Source organism: Bubalus kerabau, chromosome 11, assembly GCF_029407905.1.
Source record: "Bubalus kerabau isolate K-KA32 ecotype Philippines breed swamp buffalo chromosome 11, PCC_UOA_SB_1v2, whole genome shotgun sequence".
Taxonomy (NCBI): Eukaryota; Metazoa; Chordata; class Mammalia; order Artiodactyla; family Bovidae; genus Bubalus; species Bubalus kerabau.
Genome location: NC_073634.1, coordinates 17,211,885 through 17,238,866, shown reverse-complemented (window position 1 = coordinate 17,238,866; position 26,982 = coordinate 17,211,885). Strand labels below are relative to the sequence as shown.

The 26,982-nt window shown below is 46.5% G+C and overlaps 1 protein-coding gene across 2 annotated transcripts in view; it reads left to right on the top strand.

Annotated features, from left to right (window-relative positions):
- The window catches only part of XDH (xanthine dehydrogenase), a 60,003-nt gene that overhangs the window by 13,196 nt on the left and 19,825 nt on the right, over positions 1–26,982 (top strand). The window contains exons 6-22 of one of the 2 annotated variants that reach the window (XM_055539732.1): positions 814–875; positions 4,553–4,621; positions 4,958–5,044; positions 6,135–6,276; positions 8,846–8,938; positions 9,507–9,658; positions 10,901–10,994; positions 12,356–12,465; positions 14,417–14,601; positions 16,580–16,751; positions 18,127–18,210; positions 20,435–20,604; positions 22,260–22,383; positions 24,109–24,228; positions 24,716–24,812; positions 25,941–26,065; positions 26,795–26,928. In XM_055539732.1, the coding sequence (XP_055395707.1) occupies positions 814–875; positions 4,553–4,621; positions 4,958–5,044; positions 6,135–6,276; positions 8,846–8,938; positions 9,507–9,658; positions 10,901–10,994; positions 12,356–12,465; positions 14,417–14,601; positions 16,580–16,751; positions 18,127–18,210; positions 20,435–20,604; positions 22,260–22,383; positions 24,109–24,228; positions 24,716–24,812; positions 25,941–26,065; positions 26,795–26,928 (2,020 nt within the window). Of the gene's footprint in view, positions 1–813; positions 876–4,552; positions 4,622–4,954; positions 5,045–6,134; positions 6,277–8,845; positions 8,939–9,506; positions 9,659–10,900; positions 10,995–12,355; positions 12,466–14,416; positions 14,602–16,579; positions 16,752–18,126; positions 18,211–20,434; positions 20,605–22,259; positions 22,384–24,108; positions 24,229–24,715; positions 24,813–25,940; positions 26,066–26,794; positions 26,929–26,982 lie in introns of both variants that reach the window. The other variant, XM_055539731.1, reaches the window with a different exon arrangement.

Here is a 26,982-nt window from a genome sequence, read left to right as displayed (position 1 = left end):
CTATCCCATCACGGTAGCTAAGATTTACTGGGAAATTGGCCCTTTCTTAATTTGAAGAGCACTTGGTTGGTTTGAAGACCTTCTGAGTTCTCATGCCTTAGTGTCCATCTTCCTGCACTGTCTTCCTGACCCTACTCTGTGCTGCGAAGGGTGACCTTGAGTGGCTGGCGTGGGAGGAGATCATCTGGGAAATTTCACAGAACCCAATGACATGGCATCTGCCCTGGCAGCTTCCCCAGAGCAGGGTTCCATGGGGCAAAGGCCATGTATGAGGAAGGCAGCCCTGATTCTTAGTCTTGAGCAGGGACTGGCTCCCCACTTTGCCTTCTGTGAATGGGCCCAGGTGGCTGGACCTGCTATGTCTTCCTCTGAATTGAATAGAGAAGGCTTCCCATCCATTCAATTTCTTTCAGTGCATCATTTATTCCAGTCAGTTATATGAAGTCTGGTCATATGTCAGGCACTAGACAGGGTACAAGGACACAGGAATGGAAGATAGCCCCTCTCCTCAAGGAGTCCATGTTCAGAAGGGGAAGAGAGTTTATAGTTTGATAAGCTCACTGATAAAGCTTTGACTAGGAGTCACCATGGGAGGACTTAGGGGGGGTACTCGATTCAGTCTAAGCATTCTAAAAAGGATTCCTGGAAGAAGTGGTAGATGTTTGGAAGTCAGGGGTACAAGTAAGAGGAGGATCATTCCAAAGAAAATAGAATATGTAAAGAGAGCATTTAACTGAGCTGGGAGCAAAGCCACAAACCCCTTAGCTGCCCTGGGGCCAGTGCTGACATTGCAGGTTTTTCCTCCGCCCACAGGAAACTTATGCCGCTGTACAGGCTACAGACCCATCCTCCAGGGCTTCCGGACCTTTGCCAAGGTGAGTGGGGGCTCTGGGACAGCAGTGGCCCAGTTCCTGAAGCAGCAACACTCAGGAATCACAGTTGGGAGCGATGCCAAGGGCATCTGGGTTACAGAGAAAAAAGATGAGTTAGCCAACTGGCAGGAACTTCTGCTGTAGGTACCTGGCAAGGACGCTGGGCTCTGCCATTCTTTTTTGGGGTGTAGGGGGAAGTGGTGGTTCTTGTCAATAGACCAGAGACTTTCCTTCCAGGAAAGGCCTGGAGAGCTGCTTCTGAAACAGACACGCCACCTAAGAGTAAACTTCCTACAGGGCGTTCGGGCTTGGTATCCTGCCTTGATGTCTGGCATGCTCGGCCATGGTGCAGGTGCTGAATGTGACATTTAGTAACAACCCAGCCTGACTCAGCACTCGAGTCCCTCCTCCCTTGCCATCCAGGCTGCTTTCTGCAACTGGCACTCTGCCGGATTTATGAAACTGCTAATTAGATCTCTAGATAGTGTGTGAAGCCCTGCAGTATTCATATAACTCTGAGTGAGAAACCACAGCTGGGATGAACAGGCACCGATTACATAAATGCAGCACACACACCTGCCATATGGCAAGGAGGACCGAGAGCTGGCTTCCTCTTTCTTTGCTTAATCTCCCCAGATTTCACCTGATTTCCCCAATGGGTCAAGTTGATCCTAACTCCTATCAAACTGTCTCATCTCAATTTGATTTTGGGTTGAGGGGAGAGTCACAGACTCCTGTGTCTTTCACTGACCTTAGAGTTGGTACAGTGCAAAAAAAGGAGTATTGTGTCCAAATAGTCCAAAAGGGTGGAGGTAGGACCTCTAAGGATGGGAAACAGCACACCCTGGTGAATGCTCTTGATATTGAGGAACCAGGAAGTATGAATTTAAATGAAAGTGATTGAAAGCTTAGATTCAGTCTGCAGACCTGGGTTCAAATCCCATTCCATCACTTAATTGATACATGATATTGGGCAAATTTCCTCGTTTCCAAAATGGAGATTATAATAATACCTACCTTAAAGTGCTTGTAGAAAGAACTCCTTGTAAAGCTCTTAGAACAGTGCCTGGCAGATCCTACATTTTCAGTAAACGGCAACATAAATTATGATGCTGGTACATTTTTTCCCGTTACCCAACATTTAATCTTCATGTGCTGCTTAGGCTTCCCTGAGAACCATGGATTGTTAATCTTGTCCATGTATTTATTTCATAGGAGGCTTCTCAAAGAAAGATAATCTGACCAGCCCTCCTAGTTTCTCAAAAGAGAAGGACTTTTGGGTGTAGCTGGAAAGTATCCTCCTTCTGAGAGTCAGAGTTTTATCATTGTTGAAATGGCTCCTAAGCCCCCTTTATAGCCATACCTCCCTCAATCCTGCTGCCTGGCAGTGTAGAGCAGAGTCAAGTACAGCTGGGTGCTTTAAGTAGCTCAAGTGACTGGCACACAGAGTGTGCTCAGAAGCTCATGCATGTTACTCACTGGAGCCCCCAAGGCCCTCTTCAGAGCCTTTTAACTCTTGTTTTACACACAGTTCTGACAAACTCAGGTATCTAGTTTACATGGCCACACTGGAAAAGAGTGAGGAAGGTATGCTATAGGAAGGCAGCCTGTTCACAGCAAGAAATGATAACAAAGAAGGAAATGAGGAATCATAAAAATAAACTTGAGCCTAATCATTTTAGCCTGGACTTCTCAGGTGGCGCAGTGGTAAAGAATCTGCCTGCCAATGCAGGAGATGCAAGAGATGCAGGTTTGATCTCTGGGTTGGGAAGATCCCCTGGAGGAAGAAATGGCAACGTATTCCAGTATTCTTGTCTGGAAAAGTCCATGGATAGAGGAATCTGATGGGTTACGGTCCATAGGGTTGCAAAGAGTCAGATATGACTGAGAGACTGAGCATGCACACACCCAGAAAGAGGAAATCTCTCTGGGGAAAAACCCTAATCTTATCCAGCCTCAGCAGACCTTGAGGGCAGTGACACATAATCGTACATCACAACAGTTTATGTCATAAAAAACATCAGTGAATTATTAAGAAAAAATATCTAAGTAAGAATGTGCTGGTACTTTAATTATTTGTGAAACATACTTTTGTGAAATACGTCCTCCCCCACAAGGATCAGGTGAGAGAGGCTGTTGTCTTACTGCATGCAGGGCCTAGTATTCCCCTACATTACTCCTTATCCAAAAAGAGAGATGAGAAGAGGCCCTCTTCTTTTTGTCCAAACACAGAGGGGAAAGGCAAAGTGTTGTTGTTTAGTCATGAAGTCATGTTCGATTCTTTGTGACCCCATGGACTGCAGCATACCAGGCTTCCCTGTCCTTCACTCTATCTCCTAGAATTTGCTCAAACTCATGTCCATTGAGTCACTGATGCCATCCAACCATCTCATCCTCTGTCACTCCCTTCTCCTCTTGCCCTCAATCTTTCCCAGCATCAGGTCTTTTCCAGTGAGTTGGCGCCTCATGTCAAGTGTCCAAACTATTGGAGCTTCAGCCTCAGTCCTTCTAATGAATGTTCAGGTTTGATTTCCTTTAGGATTGACTGGTTTGATCTCTTTGCAGTCCAAGGGACTCTCAAGAGTAGTGGGGAGGTAGAAAATAGACAGCTCTGAGATCCAGTGGTAAAGTAGTGACTACAGGAGGGGTCTGCAAGCAGGGTGGTTGAGGCAAGTCTGAGAATTCTTGCAGGTTTCCAAAGGACCTTCAGCCTCCTTGGCTCTCTGAGAACTTCCTCAGGGACACTGATGAGCTGCGGCTCATCGTTTAGTAATTGGTGGCATGAACGCTGTCTTCCATGATTCATGTAGAGAAAGATTTCTCCCGACTACTCCCCTAGGAGCTGGCTGCTCTGGAAATGTGTCTAGGACTGAGCCTGGGAGTTTTCCCCACTCTTGTAGAACTCCAAGATTCTATAGTGTCTTCTGGGGCCCTGAGCTGAGACTTCTGCCTCCTTAGGGCAGATCAGTCAGGTAAACACTCCCTTTCCCACCTTCAGTGCATTGGTTTGGGGATGTAGCAATCTGGGCTCTAGTCTGTGCTCCGTCACTGGCACCTTGAGAGGTCTTGAACAAGTCCTCTGTCCATAGGTGTTGAGACCTGTACATACCCTCCCGAACAGGTCCATGGTGAGGAATAAAGAGTGTGAACTTTCTGGCAAGAAGTGCCTGATAAGGAGTGAGAGGCTGTCAGGCACATCCCTGACCCAGCTCTGGTCCTAGACATCTTTGGCAGGAGCCCCACAAAGATTCCAGCCTGGGAGGTGCCCAGGACTTGATGGTTTAGAAGTAGAGGCATGAGTGCTGTGAGAACCAATGGGAATTTCTCTCGGGGAGGCTTCCTCAGGAAGCAGTACGGAAGCAGGAAAGTGAGCACAAAAAGATGTTTTGATAAAATAGGACCTAGTTTTTATGGAGAAATTTTCTTAAAATTAAATTTCTCTGTTTACATATCCTCAAGTTATTTAATCTATATTTAACAAATGAGAGAAAGTAGCTAAAGCAGAGGCCCTCCCTATGGGCAGAGGCAAGTGGGCTCTGGGGGTGCAGTATCTGCTGCTCCTCTAGATGCTGGGGTGGGCTTCAAACCCAGGTTTCATTTGACAGGAATAATCTAGGTTCTTTAGCTTCTGTGAAAATTCTGCAAATATCTTTGTGTGATATTTGTGGTCATCTCTCTAGAATGGTGGATGCTGTGGAGGAAATGGGAACAACCCAAACTGCTGCATGAACCAGAAGAAAGACCACACGGTAAGTGGGTCTTTTTTGGCCTGGAAGCCTGAGGGCCAACCTCAGGTCAAAGGAGCCAGTGGGCTGTCTCCACACTCTGGGCTGTGGCAGCTGGAAGAGGAAACCATTATGCTCAAACTGTGAAGTTGGTGAATGTACACCTTAGCCCTGGATCCTCTGGCAAAACCTCTTTGTCCCTGCTTCCTGGGAGCTACCTCTCCCCCAACCCAACCTCCACCCCAACCAGCCTGCCTGGGGGCTGTGGATGAGCTCACTTGGACAGAGGGCTGGGCCAGCCCTATGGGGTATTTTAATGCAGGGGACAGTGTATCCCTTATCTTTTCCCCTTTCTAGCAGGTTACTCTCTCACCATCTTTATTCAACCCAGAGGAGTTCATGCCCCTGGATCCCACCCAGGAACCCATCTTCCCTCCAGAGTTGCTGGTAGGTGATGCCCCCTGAGCCCCTGGAGACCTGCTGAGTCCCACTAGCACCCACTGGGGTCTTTGTGTCCTCTTTCTCCTCTGGGTTTCAGCCTGAATTTTCCTTTGTTTCTCTTACTGCAGGTCCCTGTGCCGCATGTTCCCACAGGGACCCACACTTCTCCTCTTCACATGTGTTGCTCACATGTGAGAAGTGGATCTGTCTGTCATACCGTGTACAGTAGTGGGAGCTCCAGAAGTGTTTGCTTACATTCTGCCTAAATCTCTTGTCTAAGCCCCAAAGCAATGCATTCTCCTTTCTGTAAGCTGTCCATTTATTTACAAAACAAACAAAGAAAAAAAAAAAAGCTGTGTTCAAAGGACACAATCCATGATCTGCAGCCCTGTCTTAAGGACCTCTCACACCCATTTTCTCACCTTGATGATCTTGCTCCTCCACACCAACATTTACGGCAAACAGAAAAAACTCAAGCCACTCTCAAAGATTCTCAGGTGCAGACTTTTCTAGGGGTGGTGAATGTATGAAGATGACTTTAAGAGTTCACTGGGCCAGAAAGAATGGCTTTGTAGCAGACCACCAGAATATCTTTCTCTGGATCATGAAACTTTAAAAAAACCATCAGTTTGATTTGGGGATTTTCCCTCCTGACTCTGCATCGCCCCTCATGCACTAGAAGCGGCCCTCCATTACGTTCCCTTCTGATAGCCCTGCTCCTGCCACCCCCTCCCCCCTCTCACCTCCTGGAGACAGTGTGGGACAGTGGAAGTCACCTTGTGGTGGCGACCTTCAGCAGGTCCCATAACCTTGATCCTCAGGCTTCTCCTTTACCTGCAAAAGAAGAGACTAACAGCGCGCCTTCTTCCCCGAGCTCTTCTAAAGACTAAATGAAATAATGTATGTGAAAGAGCTGTGACCCAAGTCCTGCCTCAGTACCAAGTGTTTCCCCTCGCTTCTTCCCTGACATGCACTTTCCCTCTGAATTCAGTACGAAGCAAATCCATAGTTCATCCTCTTGCAAACTGAAAGCAATGGCCCTGGGAATCACAGCGGGGAGGAGGAGGCCACACGGTAAGAAAATGGCATTTTCCAGAGGCTGAAAGACGTTCCACCGAAGCAGCTGCGTTTTGAAGGGGAGCGTGTGACCTGGATCCAAGCCTCCACCTTGAAGGAGTTGCTGGACCTCAAAGCTCAGCATCCCGAGGCCAAGCTGGTGGTGGGGAACACAGAGATCGGTAAGGGTGTGGGGCAGCTCTGGGTCAGTCTGTCCAGTTCAGCCCCTTGTGGCTCTGTGTGTCCTACTCTGCCTTCATTTCCCCACTTCATAGGTGGAGGTGATAGTGCCCCCTCTAAGGGGCTTCCCTGGTGGCTCAGACAGGAAAGAATCTGCCTGCAGTGTGGGAGACCTAGGTTTGATCCCTGGGTTGGGAAGATCCCCTGGAGAAGGGAATGGCTTCCCACTCCAATATTCTTGCTTTTAGAATTCCATGGACAGAGGTGCCTGGTGGGCCACAGTCCGTGGGGTCACCAAGAGTTGGACACAATTGAGCGACTAACACTCACTTTTCAAGGGTTGCTCTGAGTATTAACCAAGATCCTTGCTGATTGTTCTCCATAAACATTGACAGAGACCTGGCCCTATGCCAGGTATTCTGGGGGAGCCAGAGGTACCCAGATCACCTAGACCAGACTCCTTCCCTTGAGGGTCTCCCAGTCTGAGGGTAAGGGAGCAACGTGAGTCAAGTGTCTGGGCCAGTACCTGACAGACCCTAGGGGTTCCATGAATGTCACTCTCCTGCCCCCTTTTCCTGGGGGTGATGTGGTAAGGCAAGGAGGAAATGCCCAAGTGTGGCTGTGCTGTGTTGCCCATGTCTGTGGCCACCTGCCCTGTGATGCCACCCCCCAGACGTGAGCCTCACAGAATGTAAACAGGCCAAGGAGGCTCCAGAGGTGCCGCTCTCAGCCCCGGTGCTTGAAGACTCAGGAGCAGAGATGCCCCTAGCCCCTGCTAGGCTCAGTCCATTCCTACACCTGGTGTGGCCCGTTTCCCCTTGGCTGGGTCCCCAAGCCCAGTGAGGATCTGGGGAGAGGATGGAGGCACAGGTCAGGATGGTCTCAGAGGACCCTCAGAGGCCAGGGCCATCTCAGAGCAGCCCATTCTAGCCTGTCGGGGCTCCTATCTCTGGTTCTGGAAGAACCCCCCCACCCCAAGCCCTGGGTTCTGGTTGGTTCTGCAGCTGCAGAGAGGAGGGCCCGGCTCAGGTGTGTACTGGCAAAGTGCAGAACTGAGCCACGCTTGTGAGCACATGTGCCATATGGAGTCCCCTGCTGCAACAACGGGACCCACTGGATGGCAGGGTGAGACGTGCTTCAGGTGATAGGATCGCGACGGCCTGTGCAGCCATGACCCGAGGGCCCAGGGTCACATGAGCTAAGGTGGAGAATGACTGGCTGGAAGAATCTTTGGGGCCCTTGGAGGTATGGCATATTCCTTACCAAGAATCACACAATGTCTTGGACTTAGTTAGATTCTAAGAGGAAAGGTATTCACAAAGTTATTACAAGCTCCAAACTAGAAAGAATTGCCTAAGATCACTTCACAGCTCTACTCCTCCTCCCTCCCACACCCTACCTCCCCCAGTGCAGCCGTCAGGCACCCTACCTCCCCCAGTGTAACCATCTACTGCCGTGATGTTGGGGGAAGCTGGGCATCGAGAAAACCTTATCAAGATGAATCACTTATTGCCCTCTCCCTTCTTTATTCTATGAGCTGATATTCAAACAGACCAGGCTTCTCAAAGCCTGCTCCACCCTTTAGAGACCCTTCACAGCACGTGAGAAGATGGTGGACGATGCACAGATATTTCCTTTTTAATCTTTTCTATTTGCAACCCTGTGGGTGGGGCTGGGAGGGGTGCTGTGCTGACTGGGTCTGAGGAATAGAGGCAGGTCTGTTCAGAGAGGTTTCTTACTTGGTTCACTGGAAGGACAGAAATCAAATACAGACATTCGGTCTCATCAAGCCATGCACCGTAAGAACTCAGACAGATATTGGGAACTGGGAGTTGATTTGAATTTTTCTCTCAGTCATTTTTCCTTTTTGTCTGAATGTTAGACCTTCATATTACATTACTATTATATCCCAACTCTAATAATTGCCCTGGTACTGAAATGTGCCCATTCTTAACTGTATAATTTAGGAAAGAAACTTAACCTCCTTGTGCTCCAGTTTCCTATCTATTGTTGTTGTTTAATGGCTCAGTCGTGTCTGACTCTTGGCGACCGCATGGACAGTAGCCCACCAGGCTCCTCTGTCCATGGCGTTTTCCAGACAAGAATACTAGAGTGAGTTGACATTTCCTTCTCCAGGGGATGTTCCCGACTCAGGGATCAAACCCATGTCTCCTAAATTGCATGCAGATTCGTTACCGTTGAGCCACCAGGAAACCCTTCTTATCTATGATCAGAGAAAATCACAGTATTTCATAGGATTATTATGAGGATTAAATGAGTTAAAATACGTAAAGTGTTTAGAAGGGTTTCTGACTTATTTTCATGCCCTTTTTCTAATATTGTGAATAAACACACATGCACATAGACACACATGAAGTCAAGTTCATCTTATTTGAGTTCTGATAAGAGAGAGAAAGACATAGCTTCCTGGCTGATCATGTGGAAACTGCACTTTATCCCATGTCTTGTCCATTGCACCTCCAAGTCCCGAGACACCTACGGAGCATGTGAAATCCGTGCTGTCTGCAGAGGTGGGAGCCCTGCAACTTGGGGCTTTTCGTTTCTTTCAAGGCATTGAGATGAAGTTTAAGAATCAGCTGTTTCCTATGATCATCTGCCCAGCCTGGATCCCTGAGCTGAATGCAGTGGAGCATGGACCTGAGGGTAAGGGGGGGCCCTGCCTGAGCCCACAGAGGGGCTGGCATCCTGGGGGTGGGTTGTGCAGAGGATGGTGGTAATCCTGCTGCACCCGCTTTTTCAAGAGTCACCCTGCACGGGGGAAGCAGACACCCTCACTGCTTTCCTCCACTGAGCATCCATGGTCGGGTACCAATGGGCTCGGAGCTTGATATTTTCAGTGATCATTCTCAATCCTGGCTGCACACAGACCCATTCATGAGAATAGGGGGTAGGTGGGGAGGGGGGTTGGGGTGCTTTGTTAAAAAGAAATGCCAAGAGTTCACCCTCAGAGATCTGATTTTATTGAGAGTCACTGGTTTAGAGAGAAAAGCACTCTGGTTTTAGGCCTGGGCTTGAGTCCTGGCTCTTTTATTAACTGTGTGGCATTGGGCAGGTCACCAGACCTCTCTGGGCCTTAATTTCTTCACCCATATAAGGACGTGCATCCTGGTTCATCCTTACTCAGTTGCTATGAAGCTTCCTAGGAGCTGTGTGTGGAAGTGCTTCTTGAGCTGTGAGGTGGATGGCTGTCATTCCGAGCATGTGTTCCCAGGGATCTCCTTTGGAGCTGCTTGTACCCTGAGCTCTGTGGAAAAGACCCTGCTCGAGGCAGTTGCCAAGCTTCCCACCCAGAAAACGGAGGTGTTCAGAGGAGTCCTGGAGCAGCTGCGCTGGTTCTCTGGGAGGCAGGTCAAGTCTGTGGCGGTGAGTCCCTAGTTAGGGGCCCAGGATGGGCACTTTCCCCACAAGGTGAGGGGGCCAGTCTGGGTTCTATTACAGCCCGAATAGGCCTCAAACTTGTGTTTAGGATTTCCTGGGGGCTTGTTGAAAATGCAGACTCCTGGACCCTGCTCTCAGAGAACCTGACTGCAGATCTGGGTTGGGGCGCAGGGGTCAGGCTTTAACGAGCCCCACGGGCGCTTCTGATGTGACCCGAGGGCCACCCTGGGGGCGCGCGTGCTGTGACTCCATCTTCACCCCTGAGGCTGGAGAGATGGGGCCGCCTGCCCATCTATTTCTGAACTTAGCCGAGGCTGCCAGCAGGTGGATGAGAGAGAAGTTAGGGAGAAGCCAAAACAGGAAGGCGGACTGCCTTTCAGAGTCAGGGGTATAACCAGAAGTAAAGCCCCTTGAGAGGACAGAGAGGCCCATGCGTTGACTGCAATCAGCCTTCAGACGAGCCTCCAAATCCAGGGTTTGCAGATGGCGTTCTCACACTTGGCGCCATTTGAGTCTCACAACTGTTGATGGGGTTGGGAGGAAAGCTGACCCATTCTACTGTTGTAGCTGTTGTTTTAAATTAGAACAAAAAACAAAGCAAAACAACCTACTCCCATTCCCCTCGCCCTACCTGAAGCACCTCTTCCAATTACAGATAAGGAAACGCAAACCCAGAAAACTCTAAGTTCCCCAATTCAGATGAAATCTATTTGTGGGAAGGATTTTTCTTTTCCTCCCTGGAGCAACTGGTTTTCTTCCCCTTTTCTAATAATGGGAACTCTGTGTCTGATTCTCCTTATATTCTTTGCCAAAGAGGCTCAGTTAGAACACATTGTTCATCCTTAAGGCTTCCTATTCTCTTTCCTTGATCTTTGTCTTTTATTTCTCTTTCACTAACTCTCTACAGCCTCAGTGATAAACCGTCTCAGCCCTTTCAGAAAAAGGTTGGGTGAAATCAATCAAACAAACAAATGTAAAGGAGCTGATCCTGGTTTACATATAGGTAAACTTCAGAGCTGGGACCCAACCCCAGGCGTTGGAATCTCAAGTTTTGCATGTTGCCCAAATGCCCGGGTTCTTACTGTGCTCGTCTGGTGTCTACAGTGGGTGGAGGATCTCAGAGCTCTCCCTTCAGCAGATGTCCCCCACCTTCCGCATTTGGGAGCCAGATGTGTGAGCTGGACTTTCCTGGGGTGGGCTCTCACACATTCTCCTTGCTTGTCCTAGTCCATTGGAGGGAACATCATCACAGCCAGCCCCATCTCCGACCTCAACCCTGTGTTCATGGCCAGCGGGACCAAGCTGACCATCGTGTCCAGAGGTGAGCTGCCTCATGCAAAGGTCAGGAAAGAGGGCCAGGGCTGGAGTGGAGTCTCACAGGATAAGTCACTTAATGCAGAAGCAGAACCCATAGTTCAATAATGCAGCTTTCCTAAAGCTTGGATCCCTGGAAACTACAAAAGGAGATGCACCCAGGCTGGGGTCCAGGAGGGCTGGACCATCACTTTATTAAGAATTCACAATAGGACCTGTCACCCAGATGCCATACTCAGTGGTGTGTGCTGGGGCCAGAGTATGCCACTCAGCATAGCTGATGGCTGGGTTTTCAGGGAGTCTGAGCATTTGTTAAGCATGGCTATTATTAAACAGTAAACTATATACCCTCACAATGAAATAAATTATATTAAAAACAAAGGTAATAAATACTCAAAATTCACCATTTCCTCATTATTTTCCTTCATTTTGCAGCTGTCTATATCTTTGAGGTTATTTCCATTTATTCCATTTGTAGACTAGAAATGCTATGTAATAGTTTACTCCTGTGCCTCTTTCCTTGCTCAAGGGTTTCCCCAAGACCACCTCTAGGTTTAAGGACTGTCAGGAGGACAAGGAAGACTCACAGGACTCAGTGTTGAGTCCGCTCATGGCTATGACTTATTACAGAAGGAGAATAGAGAGCAAAATCAGCAAAGGGAAGAGAAGCATGGGGCAGAAGAAACCAGGCACAAGCTTCCAGGGCCTCCTCCCAGGGGAGTCACACAGGACACGCTCATTCTCCCCAGGAATAACTTGACCTGTGACAACACACATGAAGGATTGTCTACTGGGAACGCTCGTTAGAGACTCAGCACCCTGGGCTTTTAGTGGGGCTGGTCATGTAGCTCTGCCTGGCACGTACCAGAAGTCCAGACTTCCAGAAGGAAAGTCAGGTGTTGACCATAAACCATATGATTTGTACAAACATTTTAGGCATTGTGAGCTGTTCTTATCAGGGAATGGTGGGAACTCTCCTGAAAGCTAAGGTCCCAGAGGACAGCCAGTGGCCAGCCTTGTAAGCAGACCTCTCAGAGGGTGGTAGACCTGCTGTGTCAACTCTTTGCTACCCTCTTTTCAACTTCACACTGAGCTATGCTGCTCTGGTAGCTTGACATTGGCCGTTGTAGAAGTATTTATACCACAGAAGCTTGTGAATGCTAAGAGTCAGGGCTTTTTCTTAAAGAACTGATTGTTAAACTGTCACCAACACATCAATGCTTAAGGGTTTCAGATGGAGCCCCTGGGTCCCTGCCGTGCCAGCCACTCCCTCTGACTGTGGGCATCAGGGGCCAGGAAGGAGAATTCCCCTGGTGATCTGTCCCGTGCTTTCTCACACTGGTCCCTCTCTGTCTTGCCTCTGTACAGGCACCAGAAGAACAGTTCCAATGGACCACACCTTCTTCCCCAGCTACAGAAAGACCCTGCTGGGTCCAGAGGAGATACTGCTCTCCATTGAGATCCCCTACAGCAGGGAGGTGAGACGCTGTCAGAAAAACCCAAATCAGCCCTGCTCCTGCCAGGCTCCAGACGAAGAGATCAGAGTCTGCCTCAAGGACTAGGCTTAGCATCTCTCCACTTTAACACTGATGTTCTTGTCTCTGAGCCTGGCCTTTATTAACAAACCATATTCCTTTCTGGACAATGAGGAGTTTCAGGGTATTGGGCACAGGGCACAGACAAGGAAACCAGACAGGTAGATGTATGGTTCTGAACAAGTCATTCATCTTTCTGAGCCCCAAATCCTCATCTGTAAAACGGGCCCACATTTACTGACTGTGCAGATTATTGCGAGGACTGGAAAGAAAGGATTCATAAGGTTCCTGGCGGGTGTCTGGGAGCCGGTGGGGATCAGCAGCTGGTGCTAGTGACACAATTCCAAGAATATACCCAGCTGTGGTAAATCTCTGCCCCAGTTTTCATATGATGAGGCATGCAATGTGCGTGCCAGATGGAGTGGCACCTCCATGTGAGTCAGGGCCTCATCTGTTAAACTTGGGCTCGACCAGGTGCTTTTTCACCCATCATGCCCTGGGTTCCCTTGGATGGGTTTCTGCTTCATGGGAGGGTTTTCTGGCCTGGTGGGGCAGGTCTGGGATCCTCTGGCCACCTTGCTTGTGTTCCTTGGGGCCTGTGGTATCCTGACCTGGCGTGGTTTTGTCCTACACATTCCATGGGCGTTTAGAAGAGTGATCTGGGAAAGGCCGGGCACCAGCAGTAAGGAGAGTATTAAGGGTTTACAGAGCTGGTGCTCTAGCAAGTGCCACAAGGCATGTCTGCCCTTGCTGATTTTGACCTCCTTAATGAGAATGCTGATTCAATTAAAGCAGTTATGTCCCTGTGGTGTTTCTTAATGATTTTCCAGCTTGTCTTTATAGGCTATTTTGAACAGTGATTCCCAGAGTTTTTGTATTTCACAGATCAATAGATTTTTTTAAAAAAACTTATGAGATGGGGAAAGAAGGAGGAAACGGTCCAGTTTGTATTCTCCTGGGTAGAGATGTAAACAAAAAACATTTCATAAATGAAAGATTTTCATACCAAGAATTTGGAAGTCTTTCTCAAGAAAGAACAGCCGATGGCCTGACCCTGACCCTGCATGAACCCTGGGGAAAATGTTGCTTTGGGCTAGCACAGTCCTGGAAGTGGTTGGAACCTCTGTTGCAGAATCAAGTTCAGCTCTGGGCTCATAGCCCCAGTGCTATGTTAGACATCAGAAATCTTATCAGGAGGGCTCTCCTTGGCTTCTTCAGCAAAAGCCCGAGGTCATTTTGAACCTCAACAGTGCTTCTCCAATACACTTTCCCTTAAACCTCCCACCACTGATGCTCATCAGAACTTGGTGCCAGGGACACTTCAAACCTTGTGCAGAACCTGACACAGATGGGTCTTTACCTAGAAACTACTCACACTCTCTTCCCATCTCCAAAGACAGAGCCTGGCTTGGACCCAGGGGAAATGTATGCTCAAAGCACAAAGAAAGCTACTGTTTCATAGTGTGAGTCTTCCTTTCAGGAAAAGAGAATTCTAACTGAAGCCAGTAGACTGGTGGGAGAGACAAGTCAGGGAGAGCATCTATGGAGGCCCCAAGCTGACACTGGGTTTCAACACCCTTTGGCATCTCATTGTATCTGCTTGAGAGGCAGTCATGTTGATAGAGGCTTTGGCACAGCGCCTGGCTGTGTCCCTGGACTTCCTGTTTTCCTGACCAATGGTCAGAAATCCTGACCCTTTCCCAGTTTCTGGGAATGCTACCTGGAAATCCCCTGGGAAAGGCGGTAGTTATGTCCTCATCTTTGACCCCTACCACCAGCTCCTGGCTGCTCTGTGATGGTCTTCTGACTTCACCGCACCCTTCCTGCTTCAGACTCATTGTTTGCAGCCTTTGCAAAGCAACGTGGGAAAGAGGTATTTTTCTGTTATTTTTAGGATGAGTTTTTCTCAGCATTCAAGCAGGCAAACCGGAGAGAAGATGACATAGCCAAGGTGACCTGCGGCATGAGAGTCCTGTTCCAGCCAGGAAGCATGCAGGTAAAGGAGCTAGCCCTCTGCTATGGCGGAATGGCGGACAGAACCATCTCAGCCCTCAAGACCACGGAGAGTCAGCTGTCGAAGTAAGAGCTGAAACTGTAACAAAGTTACTGCTGCTCCTGCTACTGTGATTACCAGTAGTGCTACCATTGCTGCAACTATTGCTATTACTACTGCTACTACCAGAGCTGCTACCACTACTATGATTACAGCTGCCACTAGTGGTATTACTCGTAGTAGTATTGCTGCTGCTGTACTACTGATAGCATTACTACTGCTGCTGCTACTATGAGTACTATTACTACTTATTTCTACAGCCACAACTACTATTACTACTGCTGCTGCTGCTTTTGTTACTCCAATTACTACTGCTGCTGCTACTATTAGTACTATTACTACTTATTTCTACAGCCACAACTACTATTACTACTGCTGCTGCTGCTTTTGTTACTCCAATTACTACTGCTGCTGCTACTATGAGTACTATTACTACTTATTTCTACAGCCACAACTACTATTACTACTGCTGCTGCTGCTTTTGTTACTCCAATTACTACTGCTGCTGCTACTATTAGTACTATTACTACTTATTTCTACAGCCACAACTACTATTACTACTGCTGCTGCTGCTTTTGTTACTCCAATTACTACTGCTGCTGCTGCTTTTGTTACTCCAAGTACCACTGCTGCTGCTACTATGAGTACTATTACTACTTATTTCTACAGCCACAACTACTATTACTACTGCTGCTGCTGCTTTTATTACTCCAAGTACTACCGCTGCTGCTACTCACCTCATTTCTTCTACTACTGTTACTACTGTTCTACTATCATCATGACTGCTATTCCTATGCTCTCACTACTGTGACTAACCCTACGATTGCGGCTACTGCTACTATTACAGTTGCTACTACTGTGCTGTCTCTTCTGCTGCTAATACTATTATTGTTGCTACTCCTAGTGTTACTGCTACTGATGTTTCTGTTACAGAAGCTATTATTAATGCTATTACTACTACTTTACGGCTACAATAGCTATTACTGTTGCAGCTAGCACTGCCGCTGCCACTATTACTGCTAATAGGCGTATCCCTATTGCTGGTGCTCTTACTGCTCCTACTAGTAGTGTTGCTCGTACTGTGGCTATTACTACTGGTGCTTCTCTTATTTCTCCTATTACTTCTGCTTCTACTGCTATTACTATTGCTTCCACTACTACTATTAATGCTTCTGTCACTGCTAGCATTACTGGGACTAGTACTGCTGCTGCTACTATTGCTGTTGTTACTACTACTGTTACTGCTGCTACACTATTAGTACAGCAACTGCTCTTACTAAGGCTGTCATATGGCAGCAATTGTAGCAAGCACTTTGCTGGCACTGTTCTATGTAATCCTTACAATAACCGTATGTCTAGATAAAGCTTAACTTTGGAGTGAGGCTCCTTGGTTCCAATTCCTGGCTTGAACACTTAACAGATGGGTAATATAAGTCAAGTTACTTAATTCTCCCATATCTCAGTTTTCTCATGGTAAAGTGAGTATAACAATTTCCCCTACTGTACCTTTTAATTTACATTAAAAGTAATGTTTCATATGAAGCACTTAGGACATTGCTCAGTGTGTGGTAGGAACTCAATAGATTTAACTATTATTTTTTTGTGTGGTCTTTTAAAAATTTGTATTTAATTTTAAAGAAGAGGAAATGGAGGCTTAAGGAGGTTAAGTAACTTGTGTGAAGTGAAAGTGAAAGTTGCTCAGTCGTGTCTGACTCTTTGCGACCCCATGGACTGTAGCCCCCCAGGCTCCTCTGTCCATGGAATTTTCTAGGCAAGAATATTGGAGTGGGTTGCCATTGCCTTCTCCAGGAGATCTTCCTGACCCAGGGATCAGATTCAGGTCTCTGCATTGCAGACAGATTCTTTACTATCTGAAGCACTAGGTAAAGTCACATAACTATAAGTATCTGAGTCACATTTTTGAGCTGAGGTTCATGACTCCACTCACACAAGTGATTCTGAGAGCTGGTTGGGAACACTCTCCCATGACCTGCTCTCTGGCAGGTTCTGGAATGAGAAGCTGCTACAGGACGTGTGTGCAGGCCTGGCGGAAGAACTGTCCTTATCCCCAGACGCCCCTGGAGGCATGATTGAATTCCGACGCACCCTCACCCTCAGCTTCTTCTTCAAGTTCTACCTGACAGTACTGAAGAAACTGGGCAAGGAGTCGAAAGATGTGAGTGTGGAGCCTGGCAAGGCCGAGCACTTGTGTGCTCCTGTAGCACTTGTGTCTTGGGATCTGGGAAGCTGACTGAGGTAGGAACGGGCTGTGGACCAGGTGGCAAATGCTCCTCTCCTCTGGATGTCTAAGGACAGAGGAGTAGGGACCAGGGACCCAGCCTAGAGAGTCACATGGAAATGAGCCAACTTGGTGGTTGAGAGACAGAGCGCTGGGCTGGGAGCCAGGGATGTGGGTTCTTGTCCTGGCTGTGTCATTACCTCAGAGGAGAACTTGAATAGGTCACCACTCTTGTTAAGCATTCGCTGTAAAATCTGGGGGTGGGTAGACCTGATGAGCCTTCTGCAGCGTAGCTGATACAACTGTGATTATGTACTTTGAATGGGAGTGTTGTGTGATAAGAATGTGAGGTGGGGCTGCTGCAGCCAGGGTGGGTGGGATTGTTGTGCATTCAGCAGAGGGTGTTAGTTGAAGTGGAGCCCAGCTCCTGAGGTGGGTTTGCCAGCAAGCGTTTATTTTGTACTTTTTATGTCATAAGATTGTACCGCACATGGTGGGTGGCTAAGTGTGGGAGAGAATAGGATCAATAAAGGCCAGCCTGGTGTGACTACTGAGGCGAGGGAGTTGGGAGGGGGGAGCACAAAGGAGAAAAGGCTTCACATCTGTGGGGACAGCAGAGATACCTCTTTTATAAACATTTATAATAATTTTTCTGATTATGGAAGTAAAAAAACTTGTGGAAAACTTTAGAAATACAAAAATCTATAAAGAAAAAATTAAAATTACTCTCAGATCTTAGATAAACCACTGCTAGTATTTTGCTTATTCCTCTGATCTTTTCCCCATGTCTATCTGTCCAATCTGTGTGTAATCCTTTTTGTGTGCCCCGTCTCTCTGTCTCCCTTCCATCTGCCTACCTATAAACCTATCATCTTCCTGTCTTTTGATCTGGATATATTATTTTCTAAACAGATTTGGTATCATGCTGCATATAGAGTTTCACATGCCACTGAATTTTGTTGAGATTATATTATGAATAATTCCTCTATATTAAATATTTCCCACAAAATTGAGGGGGAAAATAATGACTTTTCCAGGAAGGCTGGGGGAGAAAGATATTCCCAACAGAGCAGCACACATCAGTGCAGGAAGCAGGGAAACCTTGGTTGGGTATGTCAGAGGAAATAGGGTGCAGGGATGGGAGAAGAGATGCTGACAGAGCCAATGTTAAAATGTTGAGACAGATCCAGCCAGTATCAGAAGGAGTGCAGATGAGGAGATGAGAAAGTTGTTACTTTTACCACTTGGGAACAATCAAGGTTGGGACCAGGGATAGAAATAGTCATGATCACCTGTCACCTTGTCTCCACAGAAGTGTGGTAAACTGGACCCCACCTACACCAGCGCCACTTTACTCTTTCAGAAAGACCCTCCAGCCAACATCCAGCTCTTCCAAGTGAGTACATACTTTATGTGGCTATTATCAGGGGCCCTGTAGCTTCCCTGGTGGCTGAAATGATAAAGTGTCTGCCTGCAATGTGGGAGACCTGGGTTCAGTCCCTGGGTCGGGAAGATCCCCTGGAGAAGGAAATGGTAACCCACTCCAGTATTCTTGCCTGGAAAATTCCATGGACTGAGGAGCCTGGTAGGCTATAGTCCATGGGGTCACAAAGAATCGGACACGACTGAGTGACTTCACTTCAGATGATGCTGACCATTGGTGAGTGACTGATTTACATTGTATGTCAGTGCCTAAAGCTCCTTACCATTGCGCACAAATGTCTAGTGAAGGAAACAGGAATTATATCAATGTGAATGAAGCTATTTCCCCTCTTGCTCACCTCATTTCTCTCTTGGGCTTACTCTCACCTTCATCTGTTCCTTAAATTTTTTTTTTCCATTTTGTTTTTTTCTGGTTCCTCCATGGGCTAATGTGCAAAGCTAGGCATTCTCTTGAGCATGCCAAGTAAACAAAATTTTTTTTAAAAATTTCTATTAACAGCAATTTTTTGAGAGGCACTAGGTAAAGGATCAACTTTTCGGATTTTGTGGGCCACGTAGGTTCTGCTACAATTTCTCAACTTCGTCATTGTAGCACAAAAGGGGCCAGAGGCAATACATAAATGAGTGTGCGTGACTGAGCACCACTGAAACTTTACAAAAGCGGAGAGTGGGCCAGATTTGGCCGTTGTCCACAATTTGTAGACCTCTGCTCTCAAGTGTAACAATCCAAAGCATGAACTCTGGGCCTGACTGCCAGGACTTGAATCCAAACTCTGCCATCACGTAACTGTACACTTGGACAAGTGACTTTCTCTCTGTGCCTCTTGGGCAAGATAATTATACCGAGCTGCAGATGTGGGTAAGGTAGGTCCCTGTTTCACAGCACAGTTTTGAGGATTCAATTTGTTAATAAAAGTAAATAACTCAGATAATTCCAGTATATAGTAAACTCTAAATAAATACTAGCCATCATTATCATTACTTTGAAAAAAACACATAAAACGGAATTTTATTTTAAACTGAATACACTTTAGAACATTTTGAAAAACATAGAAAAACATAAAGAAGAAAATAGAAATCACACCAAACCTTACCTCCAAGTTAAAGTGAAAGTGAAGTCGCTCAGTCATATCCGACTCTTTGTGACCCCATGGACTTGTAGCCTGCACCAGGCTCTTCTGTCCATGGGATTTTTCCAGGCAAGAGTACTGGAGTGGGTTGCCATTTCCTTCTCCAAGGGATGTTCCTGACCCAGGGATGGAACCCAGGTCTTCCACCTTGCAGGCAGATGCTTTACCCTCTGAGCCACCAGGGAAGCTTATTACCTCCAAGAGAAAATTATTATTATGTTTGTGTGAGACAGTGAGAGAGTTAGTTGCTCAGTTGTGTCCAACGCTTTGTGACCCCATGAACTGTAGCCCACCAGGCTCCTCTGTCCATGGGATTCTCTGGGCAAGAATACTGGAGTGGGTTGCCATTCTCTAGAGGATCTTCCTGACCCAGGGATCGAATATGAGTCTCCTACATCGCAGGCAGATTCTTTACCACCTGAACTATCAGGGAAGCCCATATGTTTGTGTACTTCTCTCCATTTTTTTCCTATGTGTATATGGACATATTTGCATTTTACCATGTTTTTCCCACAGAATTTGAATCATTACATGTACACATACAATAGTGTATGTCCTGTTTTTACACTTAACATGAGCATTTCCTTCTAATTAAAATTCTTCAAAAATATCTCTTAGCAATTGTGTATTTTCCATCCTGTGAGCACAGCCTAGTTTATTTACCCAACCTTCAACAAATGGACCTTTAGGCTCCTTGTTTTGTTTGTTCCTGTTTACAGTTAGCCCTCATCTGTATATGTGGAATCCATGGATACGGAGGGCCGACTGTACCGTAACCACTTTATAGAAGGGACTTGAGCACCTGCAGCTTTGTTCTCCGGGGGGTGACCTGGACCCAGTCCCCCACAGATACTGCTGATGACTGTACAGTGATGCTGTGACCACTCTTCAAGTGACTTCTTACCTGCCTACTGTTTCCTTGCCCTTGTGCTCTCCTGCCTCCTCCATTCTCACTCCTCACATGTGCCTTGGCCTGAAGCTCTCCACGGTTCCCCAGGGCCTATAGAGAAACACTGTCCTCTGAAACCTGTGACCATGTTGTTCCAGGAGGTGCCCAATGGTCAGTCCAAGGAGGACACAGTGGGCCGGCCCCTGCCCCACCTGGCCGCGGCCATGCAAGCCTCTGGGGAGGCCGTATACTGTGACGACATTCCTCGCTACGAGAATGAGCTGTTCCTCCGGCTGGTCACCAGCACCCGGGCCCACGCCAAGATCAAGTGCGTGCAGTGAAAACACTTGGGGAGGCGGGAGCATCCGCCAGGCACTGGAGGTGCCACGACAATGAGCCTTCTCCAGGGCCTCCTGGTCCAGAGAGGAGCACAGTGACTTGTGTTCAACCCAGACAGGAGAGGAGCAGGATACAAGAGGGGCTCAGTGGTGCCTGGGAGGGTGGGGTGATGATAATGGAGACATAGTCAGGGCCCAGATCAGGAAAGCTTTAGGGGTGCTGACCAGCGATGTTACACTTGGCCCAAAAAGTGATGAGGAGCTGCTGAAAGACCTGTCTTAGATCTGCACTGTGGATAATGGGCTAACTGCTGCTACTGCTAAATCACTTCAGTCATGTCCGACTCTGTGCAACCCCACAGACGTCAGCCCACCAGGCTCTCCTGCCCCTGGGATTCTCCAGGCAAGAACACTGGAGTGGGCTGCCATTTCCTTCTCCAATGCATGAAAGTGAAAAGTGAAAGTGAAGTCACTCAGTCGTGTCTGATTCTTCGCGACCCCATGGACTGCAGCCTACCAGGCTCCTCCGTCCATGGGATTTTCCAGGCAAGAGTACTGGAGTGGGGTGCCATTGCCTTCTCCATAATGGGCTAAACTTCAGTACAAATCTTCAGAAAACTTGAGTCAGCACTAAAGGGAAGAAGGAGGCCTTAGCATGGCTGGCATTGACTTCCTGTTCCAGTGCCTAGCAAGTTGACTTGACCTTGTGCTTAAGCTCTCATTTTCCCCATGTATAATAGCATATTTAAAATGATAGTGTCCACAAAGGACCCAGTAGAGAACAGTCACTTGTACTTGTTTATTAAATTTTGAAAGCCCAAATGGCAAGAATTGCCACCTCTAAGACGATGATGATAATAAAGAATAGATACTCATATCACACTTAATATTTGCTGCAGCCTGGTTTAAGAATTTTATACATAATGCTTAATCTATTCCTCTCCACAGCCCTATAGGCAGGTCTTATTATTATCCCCATGTTCCAGGTAAGGAAACTGAGTGGTACAGCAAGAGCCCTAATGTGCTGATTCTGGATGGTTATTAACTATGATGTGGGTGTTAGTTGGAGCTCTCCAGAGTAAATGCTGTTTGGTTCCCTTGTATGTGGAGACCAGAACAGGGCCTACGGGGACAGACTTGTCCTATTCATCTTATATCCCCGCTAGCGCTCAGTTCATGGCCTCCACATGGTAAGTATCTAAACAGCATTTGCCAAATAGGATAGGATAGGAGGGAGAAAGAGGTAGAATTAGGATGAAGGAAAGCCTGTCGAAAAGAAGATAAGGTTATCTGATTGGTTAATGGGTCATCTTTTTTTTAAGAGGAAAATGTTTTGCCATTTAACTTCATGGATCCTTGAATTCTATCAGTGGACCCTTCGAGGATATAGATCTCTTTTCTAAATGATAGTATCTGTTCTTCCTGCAAAGGGATGGATGGTATTGGATGGGGAACTACAAAGAGCAAGACTTATAAGGTATCAAAACACAGTTGAAGGTATTTCAGAGATTTTCTCTACTATACAGTCTTTTGGGAAAAAATGACTGATACACAAGGTTGAGGTGTGGCATAGTTTGGCACTTTCTCAGGTGACAGGTCTTTCGCTTCAGTTTTCCTTCCTGACTCCTCACACTCCTTCTTGCAGGTCCATTGATGTTTCAGAAGCTCAGAAAGTGCCAGGATTTGTTTGCTTTCTCTCTGCTGATGATATTCCTGGGAGTAATGAAACTGGACTTTTTAATGATGAGACAGTCTTTGCGAAGGATACGGTATATCTTGGATTTTTAAAAAAAAAAAATATGAAGTTAGTGGAATGAGTATCTAAGCTTTAATTTGTGTTCATTTCTTCAGACCCCTAATCTTGAAAAGATTATGCATTTGCACATATTGTGGCCATCATCCAATTGGGCAGTATTTGGGACAATCAGTAAAGGGAGAAATATGCCTGGCAGCACTGTTAACTTAAGATGTACTTACTTATTTAATTGATGGCTGCTGCTTTTAGTATCAGACATGGTAGGATGACTCCATGCCAGAGTGGTATTAAAAAAAAGGCTGGTGACTGTATTTTAACTAAAAATCAGGTTCTTAGGGTACAATATTAAGCTCCTTTATTAAAAGGAAATAAAAGTACATTAAGCAGAATGTATTATATACATTAATCTATACATTAAGCAGAACGTAAACAGAATAAAAATTATAATTATACTACCACTACTATGTGAACTGATAATTCACTTACATGAGAGTTTAACTATTGATTTCAACCATATATGGAGTTCTGCCAAAAAAAAAATTTTAAGCATTCAAGGCAGGTGCTATAAAAACCTGTATACTTATAGGATAGTTCTCAGATAGTCATTTTATAATTCCAGTACAGATCAAATATTGCAAGTTGACGGTGAGTAGGTGTTGCTTAAGGACAAATTCAACTTATTACTGAGGTAAACATGAAGGAGAGAATTCAAAACTACAACCCTGAGTCATTAGAACTAAAGGAGAGCATTTGTTAGAAGACAAATTGCTTTACGAACTTCAAGAGCCTCTAAGACCATAATTATGGTTAGTGAGAGTTGTCCAGGTTGGAAATCCTCTATGCTAACCAGCTAAGTCAAGAGCTTAATTGAGTCCTAAAGAGGTAATTATGAGAGACAGAAATATTGGTTCCTATTGTCAAGAAATATTATGTTCCAAAGTGATGAGCTGGACAATTTTTGTTGTTGGGGATGATGTTGGAAAACATCCCTGAAGGAGATACATAAAGTTTTTAAAATAGAAACTGAGTTCATTCAATGAAGAGAAAATAATAATTATTAATTAGTTTATAAGTCTAACAACCAAAAAAACTGACTTGAGACTATCATGACTAAGAATCAGTATTTGAGAACTACTGCTTTGGGGCATCTAGATGAACTATGGGACATGATTGCTGCCTTTGAGAAACTTTTGGTATAAATCTGAGCAAGAGAAGATAAAAAAGAGTGGAGTGGTAGAAAGAAAATAATACTACAAGTCAGAGATTAAGATTTAGTTATGGTCCAGTAATGAGCCAATTTAGATCTTTCTGTCTTGGTTTCCATCTCTTCATATGAAGAACAAGGGTGTTGTGTGGCTCTGAGTGGACAGATACACTTCATGGTGCCATGCTTTCCTTCTGCTGCTCATGGCAAACATCACTAATCAATCACCACACTTTATCCTGAGCAGCTTCTCAACAGGTTGCACTCAGAATTGGCCCTGGAGATGAATCAAGTTTGCTATTCTGAGACTAGTTATCTCCAAGTCCTACTCCAATTCTGCTAATTCGAAACACTTAGGAAGAAGCACATAAGCCCCAGTAGTAAGATAAGAACATGAAACGGTCCCAGGACATTCCTTAAATGTACCTTAGAAAACTATGGGGGTGGGACTTCCTTTGTTGTTTTGAACAATCCAAAATAATTTGCTTCATGAGGAATGTGTTATGTTCTTTAACGGTCTGACTCTGCTCCTAGGTGACTTGTGTTGGTCACATCATTGGTGCTGTGGTCGCTGACACCCCAGAACATGCACAGAGAGCTGCCCATGCGGTGAAAGTCACCTACGAGGATCTTCCTGCCATTATCACGATTGAGGTAACTGGGGGATGATGGGCTGGCTGGAAAGGGGAACGCTTTCTGTTCCTGGAGGCACCTTTATTAAGATACTCTAGAGGAGATGTGAGGTGCAGGTGGGATTTTCCCAGATAGGCTTTTAAATCTCCTCCAGTCCTGTGATTATGTGATCCTGTGAATCCTCCCCCATTGTGATCCTAGACTCAGTCCACTAATGGCCAAACTGAGTTCTTCCTTTCCAACCTCAATTTCAACTGGTTTCTTGAGAGGTTCTTTGCTTTTCCCCAAGAACCAGGGTTGTGTGTCTATATCTGAGGAAACAGAGAAACAAGACACCCTGGGTTACAACTGAGCTTACTTTTAGTCTGCGTAAAATACTGATAGAGATGTCTGTGTGATTTATGCGAGGAGAAAGAAGTAATCATTCAGGAGCTTCTTTTCCCCAGCCCCTTAAACTCACCTTCCATCCTTTAAAGTCAAGTCATTGAAACTTCTTTTTAATCCTCAGGATGCTATAAAAAATAATTCCTTTTATGGATCTGAGCTGAAGATTGAGAAAGGAGACCTCAAGAAGGGGTTTTCAGAAGCAGATAATGTGGTTTCAGGTACGGCTGCACCATGCAACGGTAGGAATGGGGTGGCCCTGGTTTCTGAGTGAAATTTAAGAGATGTACCTGAGCCCTGCAGCAAGGAAGTGATTTCCTGACATTTCTTAACAGAAGAGTCTCTCTGATGTTTGTAAAAAATACTAGACAGGTGGCTGGGAAAGATGGAACGTTAGCATCTTAGTCTCCACTCTCCTGTCTCTAGACCAGACATACCTAAGTGATTCTAGAGATGGCATGTTGGATTTGGAAGACTGCCTAGAGAAGATAAGAATCACAGATGTCTAGCCAGCCTTGGGTCCACCAGGCTCCAAGCTGCACAGAATCCTTGTCCTCCCCATCTGCATGAAGGCAGTCCTCACCCATTGACAGCTAGTGCTCTCTCCTCTCCCCACCTCCTCCTTCTCCCACTGTGCAATTAGGTCTAGAGCTCACATCCTAGGGCAAGGCTACTGATCAGACCCATTTGGGGTTTGTTTTTTACATCAGTTTTTGTGCATTGCTGTAACTAATAAGCCAGCTCTCCAATTGGCCTGACAACCTCAGCTCTGGAAGATGCAGTTTATTTTCTTCTCAATTACATTCATTAACTCCTTTTCTATTTTTTAAAAAGGTTTACAATGGTTTAAAAGGTTTACAAAAGGACTTCCCTGATGGCTCAGATGGTAAAGCATCTGCCTACAGTGCGGGAGACCTGGGTTCAATCCCTGGGTCAGGAAGATCCTCTGGAGAAGGAATGGCAACCCACTCCAGTACTCTTGCCTGGAAAATCCCATGGACAGGAGCATAGTAGGCTACAGTCCATGGAGTCGCAAAGAGTCGGACACGACTGAACGACTTCACTTCACTTCACAATGGTAGTTTAAAAATCTTTGATTTCCACTGGCTGCAATGAGAAGAAAGCTTCACACCTGACGTATTTCAGTGTTGTCCTGGTTTCTTTGTTGGGGTTTGGCTGCCAGATAGATTAGACTATGAGACTCTTGCCCACCCTGGTTAGGGAACTGAAAGGTTCCCTGTGGACCGTTGGTACTGCCCAGGGCCCTGGACAAGTACATTCTCTCCTTAAGCAAACTCACAACCTCTGCAGCATTGGGTTCACTGTGGGGAGTGTTGTTGCTTCCCCAGGTGAGCTGTACATTGGTGGCCAAGACCACTTCTACCTGGAGACTCACTGCACCATTGCTGTCCCGAAAGGCGAGGAAGGGGAGATGGAGCTCTTTGTGTCCACACAGAATGCCATGAAAACCCAGGTAGGAGTCCAGCAGGTCAACAAGGGGCCAGGGGAGAGGGAGACGTGGGCTGGTCCAGGAGGGGACGTGAGGGTGGTAGCCTGAAGCCAGGCCCTGTCTCCAACAAGTTGGTATGACTGAACTTGTTATATAACCTTTCTCATCTATAAAATAGGGCCTGGCATGGATGTTGTAATGGTTAGATGAGTTTTAAAACTTGGATAGAGCCTAGAAAGTGTTAGCTGTTGTCATTCCAATGCTGTCTTGCTTTGGTCAGATCATATCTGACCTCAGTTTCCTCATCTGTTAAATGAAGGAGTTGAGCTTAATGAGAGCCACGGGGACCACGAGATGATCTGCGGTGGCTCAGCTAGTCCTCATTTCTCTATTGTGTGTAACATGACAGTGGTTGCCAGTGTTTTTGGCAACTGGTCTTACCCTCATGACCCACCAGTTCTTGGCTAAATGGAATGGGTTTTGACCCTGATAGTATGCTGTGAACAGCTGCTCACCCCTCTGATTAAAACAGCTAAACAAGTATGTGACCTCAGTGTGCAGTAACTGATGTGTGCCAGACCCTGGCACCACTACCCAAGGGGTGCCCTGGGACAGGAGGGGGATTCTTGAATCAAGGAATTTCAGAATTCACAGCAATAATTAGGCTTCTCTGTGTCAGGTAGGCTCTGGGTCAAGCATGAAGAAAGTCCTGGTGATGCATTCCCTGGGAGTATTTTGTTCTTTTGCCCACAGTCCTTTGTTGCAAAAATGTTGGGGGTTCCAGTAAACCGGATTTTGGTCCGAGTGAAGAGAATGGGAGGAGGCTTTGGAGGGAAGGAGACCCGGAGCACCCTGGTGTCTGTGGCTGTGGCCCTGGCTGCATACAAGTGAGTTCCAATGGGCTCTGGGGAGACAAATAAGGCTGCCTCTGCTGGGAAGAC